The sequence below is a fragment of the Haematobia irritans genome, chromosome 2, assembly GCF_050003625.1.
Source record: "Haematobia irritans isolate KBUSLIRL chromosome 2, ASM5000362v1, whole genome shotgun sequence".
In the NCBI taxonomy this organism is placed as follows: domain Eukaryota; kingdom Metazoa; phylum Arthropoda; class Insecta; order Diptera; family Muscidae; genus Haematobia; species Haematobia irritans.
In genome coordinates, this window is record NC_134398.1 from 224,945,362 (window position 1) to 224,960,797 (window position 15,436).

Genomic DNA, 15,436 nt, shown 5'->3' on the forward strand with positions numbered 1-15,436 from the left:
TAGAAATTATATTTTTAATGGGATTGTTGTCTGACGTCATTATCTAATTGTTCCTTTATCTTTTTTGCTACCACAGCAAAAGGAAATTATCCTTTTCTATGTAAGATCTCAGCTAATAAGGCGTCGCCAAAAAAGTAGTGAAAATGTTCTCTTTGGATACGGAAGTGGTGAAAATTGGCGCAGAGGCAATGAATTCAATACGACGGATGTGCGGCAATTCAACAGTGGCATCACTCCCTCATCACTTGGGAGGAACTTTTTTGGAAGTTCTTTTAAAGTTGGGCCTTCAAATAACCTTAAATTTTTTTCTTGGGATGTTCGTATATCCGTTATCTATTAGTTTAAAAACTGTTAATACGGCAACTCTGTTCGTTTGACAACTAATCATTGAACAGCTGTTCAAGAAAAACAAGCTTCCCACACCAATATGTGCCGGCAACCAATGTGAGCTCATATAATAGGGGAAGGATATATCGAATTATATGATTAAATATATCTAAAAATAATAACTATATCCAATTATTCCACAATGATTCGAACACGCAACCTAATGCTTCTGCCAAAAAGATGGAAAAGCGGAAAAACGCGTTGGTCAATACAACAGCGAAAAAAGACTAACACAGATCGAGCTTTAGATAATTTCGATGATTTTTATGGTTCCGTATTCGGAATACGATGGAAAAACATAAGAGCAGCCTTGCTTACAGAGCACAAGTACATAACCATGGTGAACAATTTTGGAGACACTGAAAAAATATGCAGTCGTTTAGAGATGGATGGTAAAATCAACACCTTTTAATACATAAAAAATATATATCAACTTAAATTTCTTTGCAGGAGCGATTAATGTGAAAGCACTGGTCCAATTAGCGAAGCAACGTCTGGATGGCAACCAACAATCTGATTTGGGAGCTAACACAGATAACCAAATGCAGGACCGAATGCAGGCAATTACCAGAAAACAAGAAGAAAAAGAAATACAATCACTATATCCAGAAAATGCAATTGGTAGCGGCGATATACCACAAAACATTGATTATGCAAGTGATACAACCACTGAAGGAAATTCTCAGCAAAAAGCGGGGGTACGCATATCAAATGTCGCAGAAGCTTCGGTGAGCATAGATCATTCTCGCATTGTGGACCCCGATCATGGGACTGGAGCTTTATATGATTTTGTTCCGGCTTCTACTATTAAAGGCATGGAGGATTGGATTCCAGAATCGGAGCACTATAAATACTACCAAACTACGACAGATTTTCCACTAAAAATGGAAGTCGAAAGGGATTTTACTTTTCCTGAGAATTTGTCTTTATATACCTATGAGATGGGAAATTGTTCGGAATTTCGGCCACCAAACAAATGCTTAACAGGTCAGTCAGATTTATTGGCAATAGGAAATGTTTATTTGTAATTATCTTCTACTTACTTTCTGCAGGCGTTCTGTCGCCTGCAGAAAGTAAGTATGTTAAACCGGGAGACCGAGTTCTAGAAGCTTGCTCCGCGCCGGGAGGAAAGTCACTACTAATGTTGCAAACACTTTATCCCGAGCAATTAGTATGTAATGATATCATGGAATTCAGAGTAAACCGTATTCGCAAAGTGATGAAGGAATATCTCTTCGATTTTGATGATCGTTGGGAAGGGAAACGATTGTAATAAGTTTGTTGATTCGTGGATATAATTGTAAAAAATTTGTTCATTGGATTGGATTACAATTGGAAGGTGGCAGAGGAAATATTTGTGAATAAATATTGGTTGAGTGGCTGGAAAATTGAAGGAGAAGAATAGTGAAAATTTGATTGAAGGCTGTGGAAATAAAAATTAGAATAAAGCTAAGGAACTGGAGAAGAAAATCAGTGAGTGGAGCGGTGGACGTGAGGAAGCCGTTGTGCTGGCCTCTAATAATGTTGGCGGAATGAATACTAAATTTGAAATCCCGAAAAGTGATTCAAATTATTATAATAAGAGAATGGATGCAAGCAAGAACAGTGTTTGTGAATTGGCAGTAAAAGAAAATATGGAGCTAAATTTAACCACAGATGGCTCTGATGCAGGCATGGGTGATGCCAAGAAGGAGAAGAGGAAAAGAAGAAAAAAGGGAAATAGTAGCGCAGACTCTGACAGCGCATATAATAATATAAAATTGAAATTGGCAAACGAAAAATTGGCAGAAGAACTGCAGGCATCACGTGCTGATACTGCTAAATTCAATAATATAATAGAGGAGCAAAGGGAACAAATCAATACCCTGACTGGAACGATTAAAAAATTAACGAATGAAATAGAGAAATTAAGAAATTCCATTTCTGGGGGAGTTTCTAAATTATCAGCTGCTCGGGTAGCCGAAATCCCGAGTATGGCGACTAATAATGATCAGAACAATTTAAATGATGAAGACATGAGTGACGACACCTGGAAAACTGTGCGATCGTCAAAAGCTAAAAAATCTGTTGTGAAGGAAGTTATTAGTTCCAAAGGGGCTATACCGAAGGCAAGCAAGACAAAGGACAAATCTATTGAGGAAACAGTAAAGGGCAATGAAGAACCAAGGCCTGGAAGATTTCTCCCTGCAATAACCCTGTATAATGTTGGAGTGAAAGAGATTTTGACTGTGCTTCAAAGATTTTTGAAAAAAGAGGAATTCACCATACGCATGGCGGGTAAGTCCACCTTATCTATTAGGGTCCGAGGTCTTGAAAATTTCGAAAAAACTAAAAATACATTTAGAGAACGGGGTTATCAAATGCATACCCATACACCGAAGGAAATTCTCCCATATTCGATTCTAATAATGGGCTTGTCGAAAGAATTCACTAAGGAGGAAGTTGGGGAATTTTTTGCAGCTTTGAAATTTAAGGTAGTATTTTTAGATGCCACTAATATTTCGGATAACATGTGGGTTGTGCGTTTAGGCAGGGACACGGAAATTGAAGAAGTTTACAAAATTGACTTAATGTTAAGCTGTAAGGTAGAATTTAGGAAAAATAAGGGCCGTTATATTGTACAATGTTTTAATTGCCAAAGGTTTTCTCATGTTTCGGCTAATTGTACAATGGGTTATAGATGCGTGAAATATGCTGGATCGCATGGTCCGGGTAAATGTACTTTACCATCAAAGGAGGCGATAAGTGATTTAGAGGCGGACGGACGTGCTATTCGTTGTGCAAACTGTGAGTTATTTGGACACGTTGCAAGCTCTCGTGATTGTCCCAAGAGGGTTGCATTGTTGACAAAAATGGCGGAAAAGAAACAGGAGTCTAGGGATAGAGCTATGGCGCGTTCTAGCAGAATTTCTCATGTTGCGGCTGGTGTATCATATGCTTCGGCGGCTCGTGCACAATTCGGACCGGCTCCGATATATCAACATTTGAATGATAGATTATTGATAGGACGGGGCTCTTCTATGACTAATAAGGGAACAGTGATGGCTAATGAGGCGGCTAGACGTCGTGGGAAAACTATAGCAGATTCTTGTTTTGAATATTTTGGCAAGGATATAATGTCAGTTATGGCTGATATTAGAGAGTTTGGCCCAGAATTTAGACGTCTAGAAAGTGAGGGTAATGGTCCTAGTGCGATTTTGGGTCTTCTTATGCACATTCAAGGTTTTTAATGTTCAGCGTCATATTTATTAATGTGAATTCGCTTGTTTCATTAAACAAGCGACACTATTTTGATATTTTCATTAGGGATATTAATCCTGATGTGGTGTTGGTGGCAGAGCACAAATTATCGCAGGCGCATGTTTTCTCGCTTAATGGGTATGTAATGTATAGACAGGATAGACGGACTGGTAGAGGGGGTGGGACAGCTGTTTTTGTAAAAGAAAACATTAAGTCAGAAAGGGTTTTTATTGATACGGGTTTAATTGAAAATTGTGCATGTAGGATTTGGAGGGGTGATGGGTCGTCTTTTTTAGGGTTTTCAATGTATCTTCCTCCTAGGGTTTTGTTTCGATCTACGGATTTTGATAATCTTGACGTTTTTATGACACAAAACGCTCTTGCGGAACTCGAAAAAAGTCAAGACCTCGGTAATCCTATAATAAGGGGCTTATTCTGCCATGCGTATGATGGTTTAATTTTTCTCTTAGAAGCTAATGTATTATTTTCTAATAATAATTCATTATATTATCACAGAAGACATGAATCTCTTGAACTCAACAATTTGATTTTTAATATTGAACAATAGAAAAGTTTACATTTTGTAAAGTCCTTGTAAATATTGTATATACTGTAAATATTAGGCTATAAGTTTTTCTTTCTTCTTTTTCTTCTTTTACCTTTTAGTTTAAGCTGTACATAATTTAATTTGAGAGAATTGCCTTTTTTATAATCATCCTAATTTTTGTGGCGATCTAATTTAACTTTTTATTTTACTTTTTACTTATTCATGTTTGAGTGTGACTTGTTGCTACTCCTGTAAACTTATATGATAGACCCTGATAATTTTAGCTGGGTATAATAATTTGAGAATTACAATTAAGCTATTTTTGTGATATATATATAGATTGAAATGGATTAATAAAATAGCTATTTTGAAAAAAAAAATATTTACAAACATTACATTGGATGTATTTAATCAGTCCTCAAATCGCTCGGTACAGATGTATCAGTAAAGGAACTTAACAACAACATTGGATTTGAGTTTTTGACAATTTTATAGTAGTATATCCTTTCATAAAATGAAGTTTAGATGAACTAGATTTGTTCGACATACGATTTTCAAATCAAAGAATGGCTATCCTAATTGGAAAACTGGTCTAAAAGTCTGACTTGAAGAAATATTGAAATTCACCACGCCAACATTATTCTACAAAGTTGGATTATTTATTAATTGTATTATTAAAGTCCAGTTCCATGTATTTGGATATTATTTTTACAATAGTAGTGCTGAAATCGTTTTACAGTTTTAAAATATTTGTTTTAATAAAATAGAAGGAGAATAATTAGAAGAAGATTAAATTAAAAACCACAGTCATACAATACATACAATTAGTTCGCGAGTTATTTAGCAATATTAAAAAAACGGATTAATGTTTTCATTGAATTCTCTCTGATTAGAATATATAGCTTCAATTTGGCAAACAATTGAACCAAACAGAGTTTTTATAGGTTCTTCTATGCATGCCTTACATGCTATATACTTTTCTTCCGATTTATGTTTTTGAGTTCTATATCGTAACAAATTTTAATAAAAATTAAGTCACTGCAAAGTTTTCTTATAGAAATTATATTTTTAATGGGATTGTTGTCTGACGTCATTATCTAATTGTTCCTTTATCTTTTTTGCTACCACAGCAAAAGGAAATTATCCTTTTCTATGTAAGATCTCAGCTAATAAGGCGTCGCCAAAAAAGTAGTGAAAATGTTCTCTTTGGATACGGAAGTGGTGAAAATTGGCGCAGAGGCAATGAATTCAATACGACGGATGTGCGGCAATTCAACAGTGGCATCACTCCCTCATCACTTGGGAGGAACTTTTTTGGAAGTTCTTTTAAAGTTGGGCCTTCAAATAACCTTAAATTTTTTTCTTGGGATGTTCGTATATCCGTTATCTATTAGTTTAAAAACTGTTAATACGGCAACTCTGTTCGTTTGACAACTAATCATTGAACAGCTGTTCAAGAAAAACAAGCTTCCCACACCAATATGTGCCGGCAACCAATGTGAGCTCATATAATAGGGGAAGGATATATCGAATTATATGATTAAATATATCTAAAAATAATAACTATATCCAATTATTCCACAATGATTCGAACACGCAACCTAATGCTTCTGCCAAAAAGATGGAAAAGCGGAAAAACGCGTTGGTCAATACAACAGCGAAAAAAGACTAACACAGATCGAGCTTTAGATAATTTCGATGATTTTTATGGTTCCGTATTCGGAATACGATGGAAAAACATAAGAGCAGCCTTGCTTACAGAGCACAAGTTCATAACCATGGTGAACAATTTTGGAGACACTGAAAAAATATGCAGTCGTTTAGAGATGGATGGTAAAATCAACACCTTTTAATACATAAAAAATATATATCAACTTAAATTTCTTTGCAGGAGCGATTAATGTGAAAGCACTGGTCCAATTAGCGAAGCAACGTCTGGATGGCAACCAACAATCTGATTTGGGAGCTAACACAGATAACCAAATGCAGGACCGAATGCAGGCAATTACCAGAAAACAAGAAGAAAAAGAAATACAATCACTATATCCAGAAAATGCAATTGGTAGCGGCGATATACCACAAAACATTGATTATGCAAGTGATACAACCACTGAAGGAAATTCTCAGCAAAAAGCGGGGGTACGCATATCAAATGTCGCAGAAGCTTCGGTGAGCATAGATCATTCTCGCATTGTGGACCCCGATCATGGGACTGGAGCTTTATATGATTTTGTTCCGGCTTCTACTATTAAAGGCATGGAGGATTGGATTCCAGAATCGGAGCACTATAAATACTACCAAACTACGACAGATTTTCCACTAAAAATGGAAGTCGAAAGGGATTTTACTTTTCCTGAGAATTTGTCTTTATATACCTATGAGATGGGAAATTGTTCGGAATTTCGGCCACCAAACAAATGCTTAACAGGTCAGTCAGATTTATTGGCAATAGGAAATGTTTATTTGTAATTATCTTCTACTTACTTTCTGCAGGCGTTCTGTCGCCTGCAGAAAGTAAGTATGTTAAACCGGGAGACCGAGTTCTAGAAGCTTGCTCCGCGCCGGGAGGAAAGTCACTACTAATGTTGCAAACACTTTATCCCGAGCAATTAGTATGTAATGATATCATGGAATTCAGAGTAAACCGTATTCGCAAAGTGATGAAGGAATATCTCTTCGATTTTGATGATCGTTGGGAAGGGAAACGATTGTAATAAGTTTGTTGATTCGTGGATATAATTGTAAAAAATTTGTTCATTGGATTGGATTACAATTGGAAGGTGGCAGAGGAAATATTTGTGAATAAATATTGGTTGAGTGGCTGGAAAATTGAAGGAGAAGAATAGTGAAAATTTGATTGAAGGCTGTGGAAATAAAAATTAGAATAAAGCTAAGGAACTGGAGAAGAAAATCAGTGAGTGGAGCGGTGGACGTGAGGAAGCCGTTGTGCTGGCCTCTAATAATGTTGGCGGAATGAATACTAAATTTGAAATCCCGAAAAGTGATTCAAATTATTATAATAAGAGAATGGATGCAAGCAAGAACAGTGTTTGTGAATTGGCAGTAAAAGAAAATATGGAGCTAAATTTAACCACAGATGGCTCTGATGCAGGCATGGGTGATGCCAAGAAGGAGAAGAGGAAAAGAAGAAAAAAGGGAAATAGTAGCGCAGACTCTGACAGCGCATATAATAATATAAAATTGAAATTGGCAAACGAAAAATTGGCAGAAGAACTGCAGGCATCACGTGCTGATACTGCTAAATTCAATAATATAATAGAGGAGCAAAGGGAACAAATCAATACCCTGACTGGAACGATTAAAAAATTAACGAATGAAATAGAGAAATTAAGAAATTCCATTTCTGGGGGAGTTTCTAAATTATCAGCTGCTCGGGTAGCCGAAATCCCGAGTATGGCGACTAATAATGATCAGAACAATTTAAATGATGAAGACATGAGTGACGACACCTGGAAAACTGTGCGATCGTCAAAAGCTAAAAAATCTGTTGTGAAGGAAGTTATTAGTTCCAAAGGGGCTATACCGAAGGCAAGCAAGACAAAGGACAAATCTATTGAGGAAACAGTAAAGGGCAATGAAGAACCAAGGCCTGGAAGATTTCTCCCTGCAATAACCCTGTATAATGTTGGAGTGAAAGAGATTTTGACTGTGCTTCAAAGATTTTTGAAAAAAGAGGAATTCACCATACGCATGGCGGGTAAGTCCACCTTATCTATTAGGGTCCGAGGTCTTGAAAATTTCGAAAAAACTAAAAATACATTTAGAGAACGGGGTTATCAAATGCATACCCATACACCGAAGGAAATTCTCCCATATTCGATTCTAATAATGGGCTTGTCGAAAGAATTCACTAAGGAGGAAGTTGGGGAATTTTTTGCAGCTTTGAAATTTAAGGTAGTATTTTTAGATGCCACTAATATTTCGGATAACATGTGGGTTGTGCGTTTAGGCAGGGACACGGAAATTGAAGAAGTTTACAAAATTGACTTAATGTTAAGCTGTAAGGTAGAATTTAGGAAAAATAAGGGCCGTTATATTGTACAATGTTTTAATTGCCAAAGGTTTTCTCATGTTTCGGCTAATTGTACAATGGGTTATAGATGCGTGAAATATGCTGGATCGCATGGTCCGGGTAAATGTACTTTACCATCAAAGGAGGCGATAAGTGATTTAGAGGCGGACGGACGTGCTATTCGTTGTGCAAACTGTGAGTTATTTGGACACGTTGCAAGCTCTCGTGATTGTCCCAAGAGGGTTGCATTGTTGACAAAAATGGCGGAAAAGAAACAGGAGTCTAGGGATAGAGCTATGGCGCGTTCTAGCAGAATTTCTCATGTTGCGGCTGGTGTATCATATGCTTCGGCGGCTCGTGCACAATTCGGACCGGCTCCGATATATCAACATTTGAATGATAGATTATTGATAGGACGGGGCTCTTCTATGACTAATAAGGGAACAGTGATGGCTAATGAGGCGGCTAGACGTCGTGGGAAAACTATAGCAGATTCTTGTTTTGAATATTTTGGCAAGGATATAATGTCAGTTATGGCTGATATTAGAGAGTTTGGCCCAGAATTTAGACGTCTAGAAAGTGAGGGTAATGGTCCTAGTGCGATTTTGGGTCTTCTTATGCACATTCAAGGTTTTTAATGTTCAGCGTCATATTTATTAATGTGAATTCGCTTGTTTCATTAAACAAGCGACACTATTTTGATAGGGATATTAATCCTGATGTGGTGTTGGTGGCAGAGCACAAATTATCGCAGGCGCATGTTTTCTCGCTTAATGGGTATGTAATGTATAGACAGGATAGACGGACTGGTAGAGGGGGTGGGACAGCTGTTTTTGTAAAAGAAAACATTAAGTCAGAAAGGGTTTTTATTGATACGGGTTTAATTGAAAATTGTGCATGTAGGATTTGGAGGGGTGATGGGTCGTCTTTTTTAGGGTTTTCAATGTATCTTCCTCCTAGGGTTTTGTTTCGATCTACGGATTTTGATAATCTTGACGTTTTTATGACACAAAACGCTCTTGCGGAACTCGAAAAAAGTCAAGACCTCGGTAATCCTATAATAAGGGGCTTATTCTGCCATGCGTATGATGGTTTAATTTTTCTCTTAGAAGCTAATGTATTATTTTCTAATAATAATTCATTATATTATCACAGAAGACATGAATCTCTTGAACTCAACAATTTGATTTTTAATATTGAACAATAGAAAAGTTTACATTTTGTAAAGTCCTTGTAAATATTGTATATACTGTAAATATTAGGCTATAAGTTTTTCTTTCTTCTTTTTCTTCTTTTACCTTTTAGTTTAAGCTGTACATAATTTAATTTGAGAGAATTGCCTTTTTTATAATCATCCTAATTTTTGTGGCGATCTAATTTAACTTTTTATTTTACTTTTTACTTATTCATGTTTGAGTGTGACTTGTTGCTACTCCTGTAAACTTATATGATAGACCCTGATAATTTTAGCTGGGTATAATAATTTGAGAATTACAATTAAGCTATTTTTGTGATATATATATAGATTGAAATGGATTAATAAAATAGCTATTTTGAAAAAAAAAAATATTTACAAACATTACATTGGATGTATTTAATCAGTCCTCAAATCGCTCGGTACAGATGTATCAGTAAAGGAACTTAACAACAACATTGGATTTGAGTTTTTGACAATTTTATAGTAGTATATCCTTTCATAAAATGAAGTTTAGATGAACTAGATTTGTTCGACATACGATTTTCAAATCAAAGAATGGCTATCCTAATTGGAAAACTGGTCTAAAAGTCTGACTTGAAGAAATATTGAAATTCACCACGCCAACATTATTCTACAAAGTTGGATTATTTATTAATTGTATTATTAAAGTCCAGTTCCATGTATTTGGATATTATTTTTACAATAGTAGTGCTGAAATCGTTTTACAGTTTTAAAATATTTGTTTTAATAAAATAGAAGGAGAATAATTAGAAGAAGATTAAATTAAAAACCACAGTCATACAATACATACAATTAGTTCGCGAGTTATTTAGCAATATTAAAAAAACGGATTAATTTTTTCATTGAATTCTCTCTGATTAGAATATATAGCTTCAATTTGGCAAACAATTGAACCAAACAGAGTTTTTATAGGTTCTTCTATGCATGCCTTACATGCTATATACTTTTCTTCCGATTTATGTTTTTGTTTTCGTAACAAATTTTAATAAAAATTAAGTCACTGCAAAGTTTTCTTATAGAAATTATATTTTTAATGGGATTGTTGTCTGACGTCATTATCTAATTGTTCCTTTATCTTTTTTGCTACCACAACAAAAGAAAATTTCCCTTTTCTATGTAAGATCTCAGCTAATAAGGCGTCGCCAAAAAAGTAGTGAAAATGTTCTCTTTGGATACGGAAGTGGTGAAAATTGGCGCAGAGGCAATGAATTCAATACGACGGATGTGCGGCAATTCAACAGTTGCATCACTCCCTCATCACTTGGGAGGAACTTTTTTGGAAGTTCTTTTAAAGTTGGGCCTTCAAATAACCTTAAATTTTTTTCTTGGGATGTTCGTATATCCGTTATCTATTAGTTTAAAAACTGTTAATACGGCAACTCTGTTCGTTTGACAACTAATCATTGAACAGCTGTTCAAGAAAAACAAGCTTCCCACACCAATATGTGCCGGCAACCAATGTGAGCTCATATAATAGGGGAAGGATTATCGAATTATATGATTAAATATATCTAAAAAAATAATAACTATATCCAATTATTCCACAATGATTCGAACACGCAACCTAATGCTTCTGCCAAAAAGATGGAAAAGCGGAAAAACGCGTTGGTCAATACAACAGCGAAAAAAGACTAACACGGATCGAGCTTTAGATAATTTCGATGATTTTTATGGTTCCGTATTCGGAATGCGATGGAAAAACATAAGAGCAGCCTTGCTTACAGAGCACAAGTACATAGCCATGGTGAACAATTTTGGAGACACTGAAAAAATATGCAGTCGATTAGAGATGGATGGTAAAATCAACACCTTTTAATACATAAAAAATATATATCAACTTAAATTTCTTTGCAGGAGCGATTAATGTGAAAGCACTGGTCCAATTAGCGAAGCAACGTCTGGATGGCAACCAACAATCTGATTTGGGAGCTAACACAGATAACCAAATGCAGGACCGAATGCAGGCAATTACCAGAAAACAAGAAGAAAAAGAAATACAATCACTATATCCAGAAAATGCAATTGGTAGCGGCGATATACCACAAAACATTGATTATGCAAGTGATACAACCACTGAAGAAAATTCTCAGCAAAAAGCGGGGGTACGCATATCAAATGTCGCAGAAGCTTCAGTGAGCATAGATCATTCTCGCATTGTGGACCCCGATCATGGGACTGGAGCTTTATATGATTTTGTTCCGGCTTCTACTATTAAAGGCATGGAAGATTGGATTCCAGAATCGGAGCACTATAAATACTACCAAACTACGACAGATTTTCCAATAAAAATGGAAGTCGAAAGGGATTTTACTTTTCCTGAGAATTTGTCTTTATATACCTATGAGATGGGAAATTGTTCGGAATTTCGGCCACCAAACAAATGCTTAACAGGTCAGTCAGATTTATTGGCAATAGGAAATGTTTATTTGTAATTATCTTCTACTTACTTTCTGCAGGCGTTCTGTCGCACTATTTAATGGATGGAGCCTCTTTACTACCACCTCTCTTGTTGAATGTTAAACCGGGAGACCGAGTTCTAGACGCTTGCTCCGCGCCGGGAGGAAAGTCACTACTAATGTTGCAAACACTTTATCCCGAGCAATTAGTATGTAATGATATCATGGAATCCAGAGTAAACCGTATTCGCAAAGTGATGAAGGAATATATCTTCGATTTTGATGATCGTTGGGAGGGGAAACGATTGCTTCTAAATCAATGCGATGCCCGAAATTTAGAAGAATACGGAAGCTTTGACAAAATATTGGCAGATGTTCCATGTACTAATGACAGACATTCTCTAATGGAAAATGACAATAACATCTTCAAGCCTACCAGAATAAAGGAAAGACTCCGAATACCAGAATTGCAGGCGGGGATATTGAGCAATTGTTTGAGGCTTTTGAAACCAGGTGGTAGTTTGGTATATTCTACTTGTTCATTGTCACCCGTTCAAAATGATGGCGTTGTGCATATGGCTCTACAAAAGGCATTCAACGAGTATGGCTTGACATTTGTGATAAAAGATTTGAGTTATTTGATTCAATTGTTTGCAGATATCTATAGGTTTGAATATCCGAAAAGTTTAAAATATGGTCAAATGGTTATACCATATTTACCGGCCAATTTTGGTCCCATGTATTTCAGTAAAATAACAAGAACTGAGTAAAAAACGAAGTTTGGTTGGAATTTGTATTTTTCTGTACCTTTTTAATGAATAGGATGAGGATTTCAGACTTTTTTCTTTTTCTTGGGCTTTGGCGGTAAAGGACCAGGGACCTTGAATACAGTACTGAAAAAAAAATAGTTAATTATAATTCAATATTTGTGTGTTCAATTACTTACTGGCAGGTTGTGCAGATGGGACTGAATTTGCAGAAAACTGGAATAAAAACATAATTAAAAATTGGTCTTTATTTTCAATTGCCTTAAACCTACTTGACAGGCACACAGAACATACGTATCCTATATCGATTAGTTCCCGGTGACAAAAGCATGCCGCCCTGTAATCAACCTTGGTCGGTGGTGGCAAGACAAGCATTTGTCTAGTTTTTGGATCTGGTAGAAATACCCACAATAAGTATTGTAATAAACCATCTAACTGAGCTAGCTTCAAATATTGTCCTCCCGTAATGTCGCAGCCTTGTTGTAACAAACTTAGTGATTTGTCCAAAGCACAAACATCAATGACAATGCCCAATTTTTGAGCAGTGAAAAATACATTCATATAGGTCATATATTGGGAGGCACATTCATTGCTACCAGTTAAAACTAAAATTCGTGAATTAATCTTAACACCAGCCGCTGCGTTTCTTTGCATCTGAAAGACAGTTGTTTAGCAAGTTTATTGTTTTACAATTGGGTATTAGAACTTACCCTTGATATATAACATAAAGCCATAGACATACTGCCTGCCAAGAGACTCTCAGTAGGCTGTGTTATTTTCGGTGCATTTGTAATTATATGGCTAAGGCGTTGTTTTACCGTCTTCTCTACCAAGCTAAACACTTCATACTGACCATCTACTTGACGAATCTCAAGTTGTTTTACGGGCATGGGATACAAGAAATCCCTGGAAAATTTGGAAAATAAATTATAACGGCAGAAATTTTGTGTTGAGCAAAAAGGTCAATGGTTGAGAATACAAAAATATGTTTTATCATGAATGTTTAAAAGTAGAAAAATAAATGGTTCTAGCGGGCTGTGTTGGCTAAGGTTTCGAAAGTGTTTGAGATTTGAAAGTCGGCAATTGTAGACGTATGCTGCTATGTCATGTTTAATGATACGGGACCTACTTTTAAGCAATTACGTTCGAAATCGTTAGAAATGTTACCTCCATTACTGAGGACATACACTGGGATCGCTCCTATTATTTTTTAACCATTTCATACTACATCGATCACTTTTCCCAGTTAAATCTTTTTTGGGATGATATTTCAACTTACGTTGCATGATGATGACAGGAAATCACGGCTAGCTTATTCTGAGCCTTCTGCATTAAATGGGCATTTCCAAATGCAACAATAGCATCTAAGCATTGCGACAAATGCTCGGGATTAGTTCGAACAATACGTTGTGAAGGATTTGTATCTACTACAATAACCAAGAGGCTAACACTTCCATCTTCTGCAGAAAAAAAATTTATAATTAAAAAATAATTTATATTAAAAAATAATACCCGGAATTTACCTTCATTCGCAGCAACCGGCTCCATTATTATGACAAATATATCTTCTTCTAACATCAATACAAACTAGGAACGGCTTTAGATTTGGTGGCATTGTGTTCGAAATGTCAAACCCATGTATGCACAAAGCAAGGCATATGTAGGACGGTAGTTTCAAGCTATCAAGTGATTACAATTTTTCCATTTGAGTGGATCTTTGATGGTCGGTATTTGCTTAATGACATATGCGGGTTTTATGGGTCTGTCATCTCGCCTTACCAGACTCCAGATTTTCTCAATTTTACACATTGTTCAACATATATTACTTTTGTGGTTTTCAATTCACAACTTAATCAAACGCTAGCAGAGACATCTAGCGCTATAATTTTGCACTTATAAAACTGTATCTTAATAAAAAAATATTTTGTGTTTATCATTATCAAACGTCATTGAGATTTGAAGAACAACTTTTTGCAATTTTTTGAGAAAAGTTGGGCGTATTCTGGACAAAAGAAAACTTCTATCCCAAACCTCGCCGTCGATAATGTTGGTCCTAGTACTTGGCGATTTACACATTCCACATCGATGTAGTTCCTTACCCGCTAAATTTAAGAAGCTTCTTGTTCCGGGGCGTATACATCATATTCTGGTGACCGGAAATTTGTGCACTAAAGAAAGCCACGATTACCTAAAGACATTAGCAAATGATGTCCATATCGTTCGTGGCGATTTCGATGATAATCTCTCGTATCCAGAACAAAAGGTGGTCACCGTTGGCCAATTTAGAATTGGCCTATGTCATGGACATCAAGTAGTACCCAGAGGTGATCCCGAGGCCTTAGCTTTGGTACAACGTCAATTGGATGTGGACATTCTGATCACAGGTCATACCTTCAAATTTGAAGCCTACGAACATGGCAATAAATTTTACATTAACCCTGGTTCTGCAACGGGAGCCTTCAATCCGCTGGACACAAATGTTGTGCCATCATTTGTTTTAATGGATATCCAAAGTTCTACAGTTGTTACTTATGTGTATCAACTTATTGGCGATGAGGTTAAAGTGGAGCGTATCGAATATAAGAAAATTTAAGGGCAAATTGTTGAGTATGATGAAAAAAGATATATGTTATAATGATTGTATGTAATAATGATAAGTATTCTAAAGCGAATTGTAACAATAATGTTTGAAAGCACACAATTTTTGTGTAACCTTTTTAAAATACAATAAAATGAAGTATTTTTTAACAACTAAATAACGGAGTTATATGGTCCACTTAATGACTACCTTACCATATAAAGGATGGCTAATAGTTGAACTTCAAAACCCTTAACCCTTGTGCACTC

General features: G+C 35.9%; 5 protein-coding genes across 6 annotated transcripts; 4 read left to right on the top strand and 1 right to left on the bottom strand.

The window, feature by feature from the left end:
• The first annotated feature begins 374 nt into the window (after positions 1 to 374).
• Positions 375 to 5,402, top strand: LOC142227207 (5-cytosine rRNA methyltransferase nsun-4-like). 2 transcript variants are annotated; one of them, XM_075297620.1, is made up of 3 exons: positions 375 to 779; positions 838 to 1,374; positions 1,440 to 1,844. In XM_075297620.1, exons 1-3 carry the CDS (start codon positions 530 to 532, stop codon positions 1,658 to 1,660), a joined length of 1,008 nt encoding a protein of 335 aa, XP_075153735.1. In that variant the 5' UTR covers positions 375 to 529; the 3' UTR covers positions 1,661 to 1,844. The 2 variants fall into 2 exon arrangements, with proteins under 2 accessions (XP_075153735.1, XP_075153736.1); XM_075297621.1 differs by lacking the exon at positions 1,440 to 1,844 and adding an exon at positions 5,305 to 5,402 and having other exon boundaries at positions 379 to 779.
• Positions 5,403 to 5,600: 198 nt separating this feature from the next.
• On the top strand, positions 5,601 to 7,072 carry LOC142227208 (5-cytosine rRNA methyltransferase nsun-4-like). The gene is made up of 3 exons (XM_075297622.1): positions 5,601 to 6,007; positions 6,066 to 6,602; positions 6,668 to 7,072. Exons 1-3 carry the CDS (start codon positions 5,758 to 5,760, stop codon positions 6,886 to 6,888), a joined length of 1,008 nt encoding a protein of 335 aa, XP_075153737.1. The 5' UTR covers positions 5,601 to 5,757; the 3' UTR covers positions 6,889 to 7,072.
• Positions 7,073 to 10,861: 3,789 nt separating this feature from the next.
• LOC142227209 (5-cytosine rRNA methyltransferase NSUN4-like) lies at positions 10,862 to 12,612 on the top strand. The gene is made up of 3 exons (XM_075297623.1): positions 10,862 to 11,222; positions 11,281 to 11,817; positions 11,883 to 12,612. Exons 1-3 carry the CDS (start codon positions 10,973 to 10,975, stop codon positions 12,590 to 12,592), a joined length of 1,497 nt encoding a protein of 498 aa, XP_075153738.1. The 5' UTR covers positions 10,862 to 10,972; the 3' UTR covers positions 12,593 to 12,612.
• On the bottom strand, positions 12,602 to 14,203 carry Tfb4 (transcription factor B4). The gene is made up of 6 exons (XM_075297624.1): positions 14,113 to 14,203; positions 13,869 to 14,049; positions 13,300 to 13,495; positions 12,862 to 13,243; positions 12,769 to 12,805; positions 12,602 to 12,715 (listed from the first exon to the last, which is right to left on the bottom strand). The coding sequence occupies exons 1-6, from the start codon at positions 14,165 to 14,167 to the stop codon at positions 12,655 to 12,657; spliced, it is 912 nt and encodes a 303-aa protein (XP_075153739.1). The 5' UTR covers positions 14,168 to 14,203; the 3' UTR covers positions 12,602 to 12,654.
• Positions 14,204 to 14,515: 312 nt separating this feature from the next.
• Positions 14,516 to 15,348, top strand: Vps29 (vacuolar protein sorting 29). The gene has a single exon (XM_075297625.1). It carries the CDS (start codon positions 14,634 to 14,636, stop codon positions 15,180 to 15,182), a length of 549 nt encoding a protein of 182 aa, XP_075153740.1. The 5' UTR covers positions 14,516 to 14,633; the 3' UTR covers positions 15,183 to 15,348.
• The last annotated feature ends 88 nt before the right edge of the window (positions 15,349 to 15,436 follow it).

Bases quoted from the DNA above. Each gene is read 5' to 3' on its own strand.
- LOC142227207 (XM_075297620.1), top strand. From the start codon at position 530: ATGATTCGAACACGCAACCTAATGCTTCTGCCAAAAAGATGGAAAAGC. The intron at 780-837 runs GTAAAATCAACA...ATTTCTTTGCAG, and splicing joins CAGTCGTTTAGAGATGGATG to GAGCGATTAATGTGAAAGCA. The intron at 1,375-1,439 runs GTCAGTCAGATT...TACTTTCTGCAG, and splicing joins ACCAAACAAATGCTTAACAG to GCGTTCTGTCGCCTGCAGAA.
- Tfb4 (XM_075297624.1), bottom strand. From the start codon at position 14,167: ATGTTAGAAGAAGATATATTTGTCATAATAATGGAGCCGGTTGCTGCG. The intron at 13,496-13,868 runs GTAAGTTGAAAT...CAAATTTTCCAG, and splicing joins TCCTGTCATCATCATGCAAC to GGATTTCTTGTATCCCATGC. The intron at 13,244-13,299 runs GTAAGTTCTAAT...ACTGTCTTTCAG, and splicing joins CTTTATGTTATATATCAAGG to ATGCAAAGAAACGCAGCGGC.
- LOC142227209 (XM_075297623.1), top strand. From the start codon at position 10,973: ATGATTCGAACACGCAACCTAATGCTTCTGCCAAAAAGATGGAAAAGC. The intron at 11,223-11,280 runs GTAAAATCAACA...ATTTCTTTGCAG, and splicing joins CAGTCGATTAGAGATGGATG to GAGCGATTAATGTGAAAGCA. The intron at 11,818-11,882 runs GTCAGTCAGATT...TACTTTCTGCAG, and splicing joins ACCAAACAAATGCTTAACAG to GCGTTCTGTCGCACTATTTA.
- LOC142227208 (XM_075297622.1), top strand. From the start codon at position 5,758: ATGATTCGAACACGCAACCTAATGCTTCTGCCAAAAAGATGGAAAAGC. The intron at 6,008-6,065 runs GTAAAATCAACA...ATTTCTTTGCAG, and splicing joins CAGTCGTTTAGAGATGGATG to GAGCGATTAATGTGAAAGCA. The intron at 6,603-6,667 runs GTCAGTCAGATT...TACTTTCTGCAG, and splicing joins ACCAAACAAATGCTTAACAG to GCGTTCTGTCGCCTGCAGAA.
- Vps29 (XM_075297625.1), top strand. From the start codon at position 14,634: ATGTTGGTCCTAGTACTTGGCGATTTACACATTCCACATCGATGTAGT.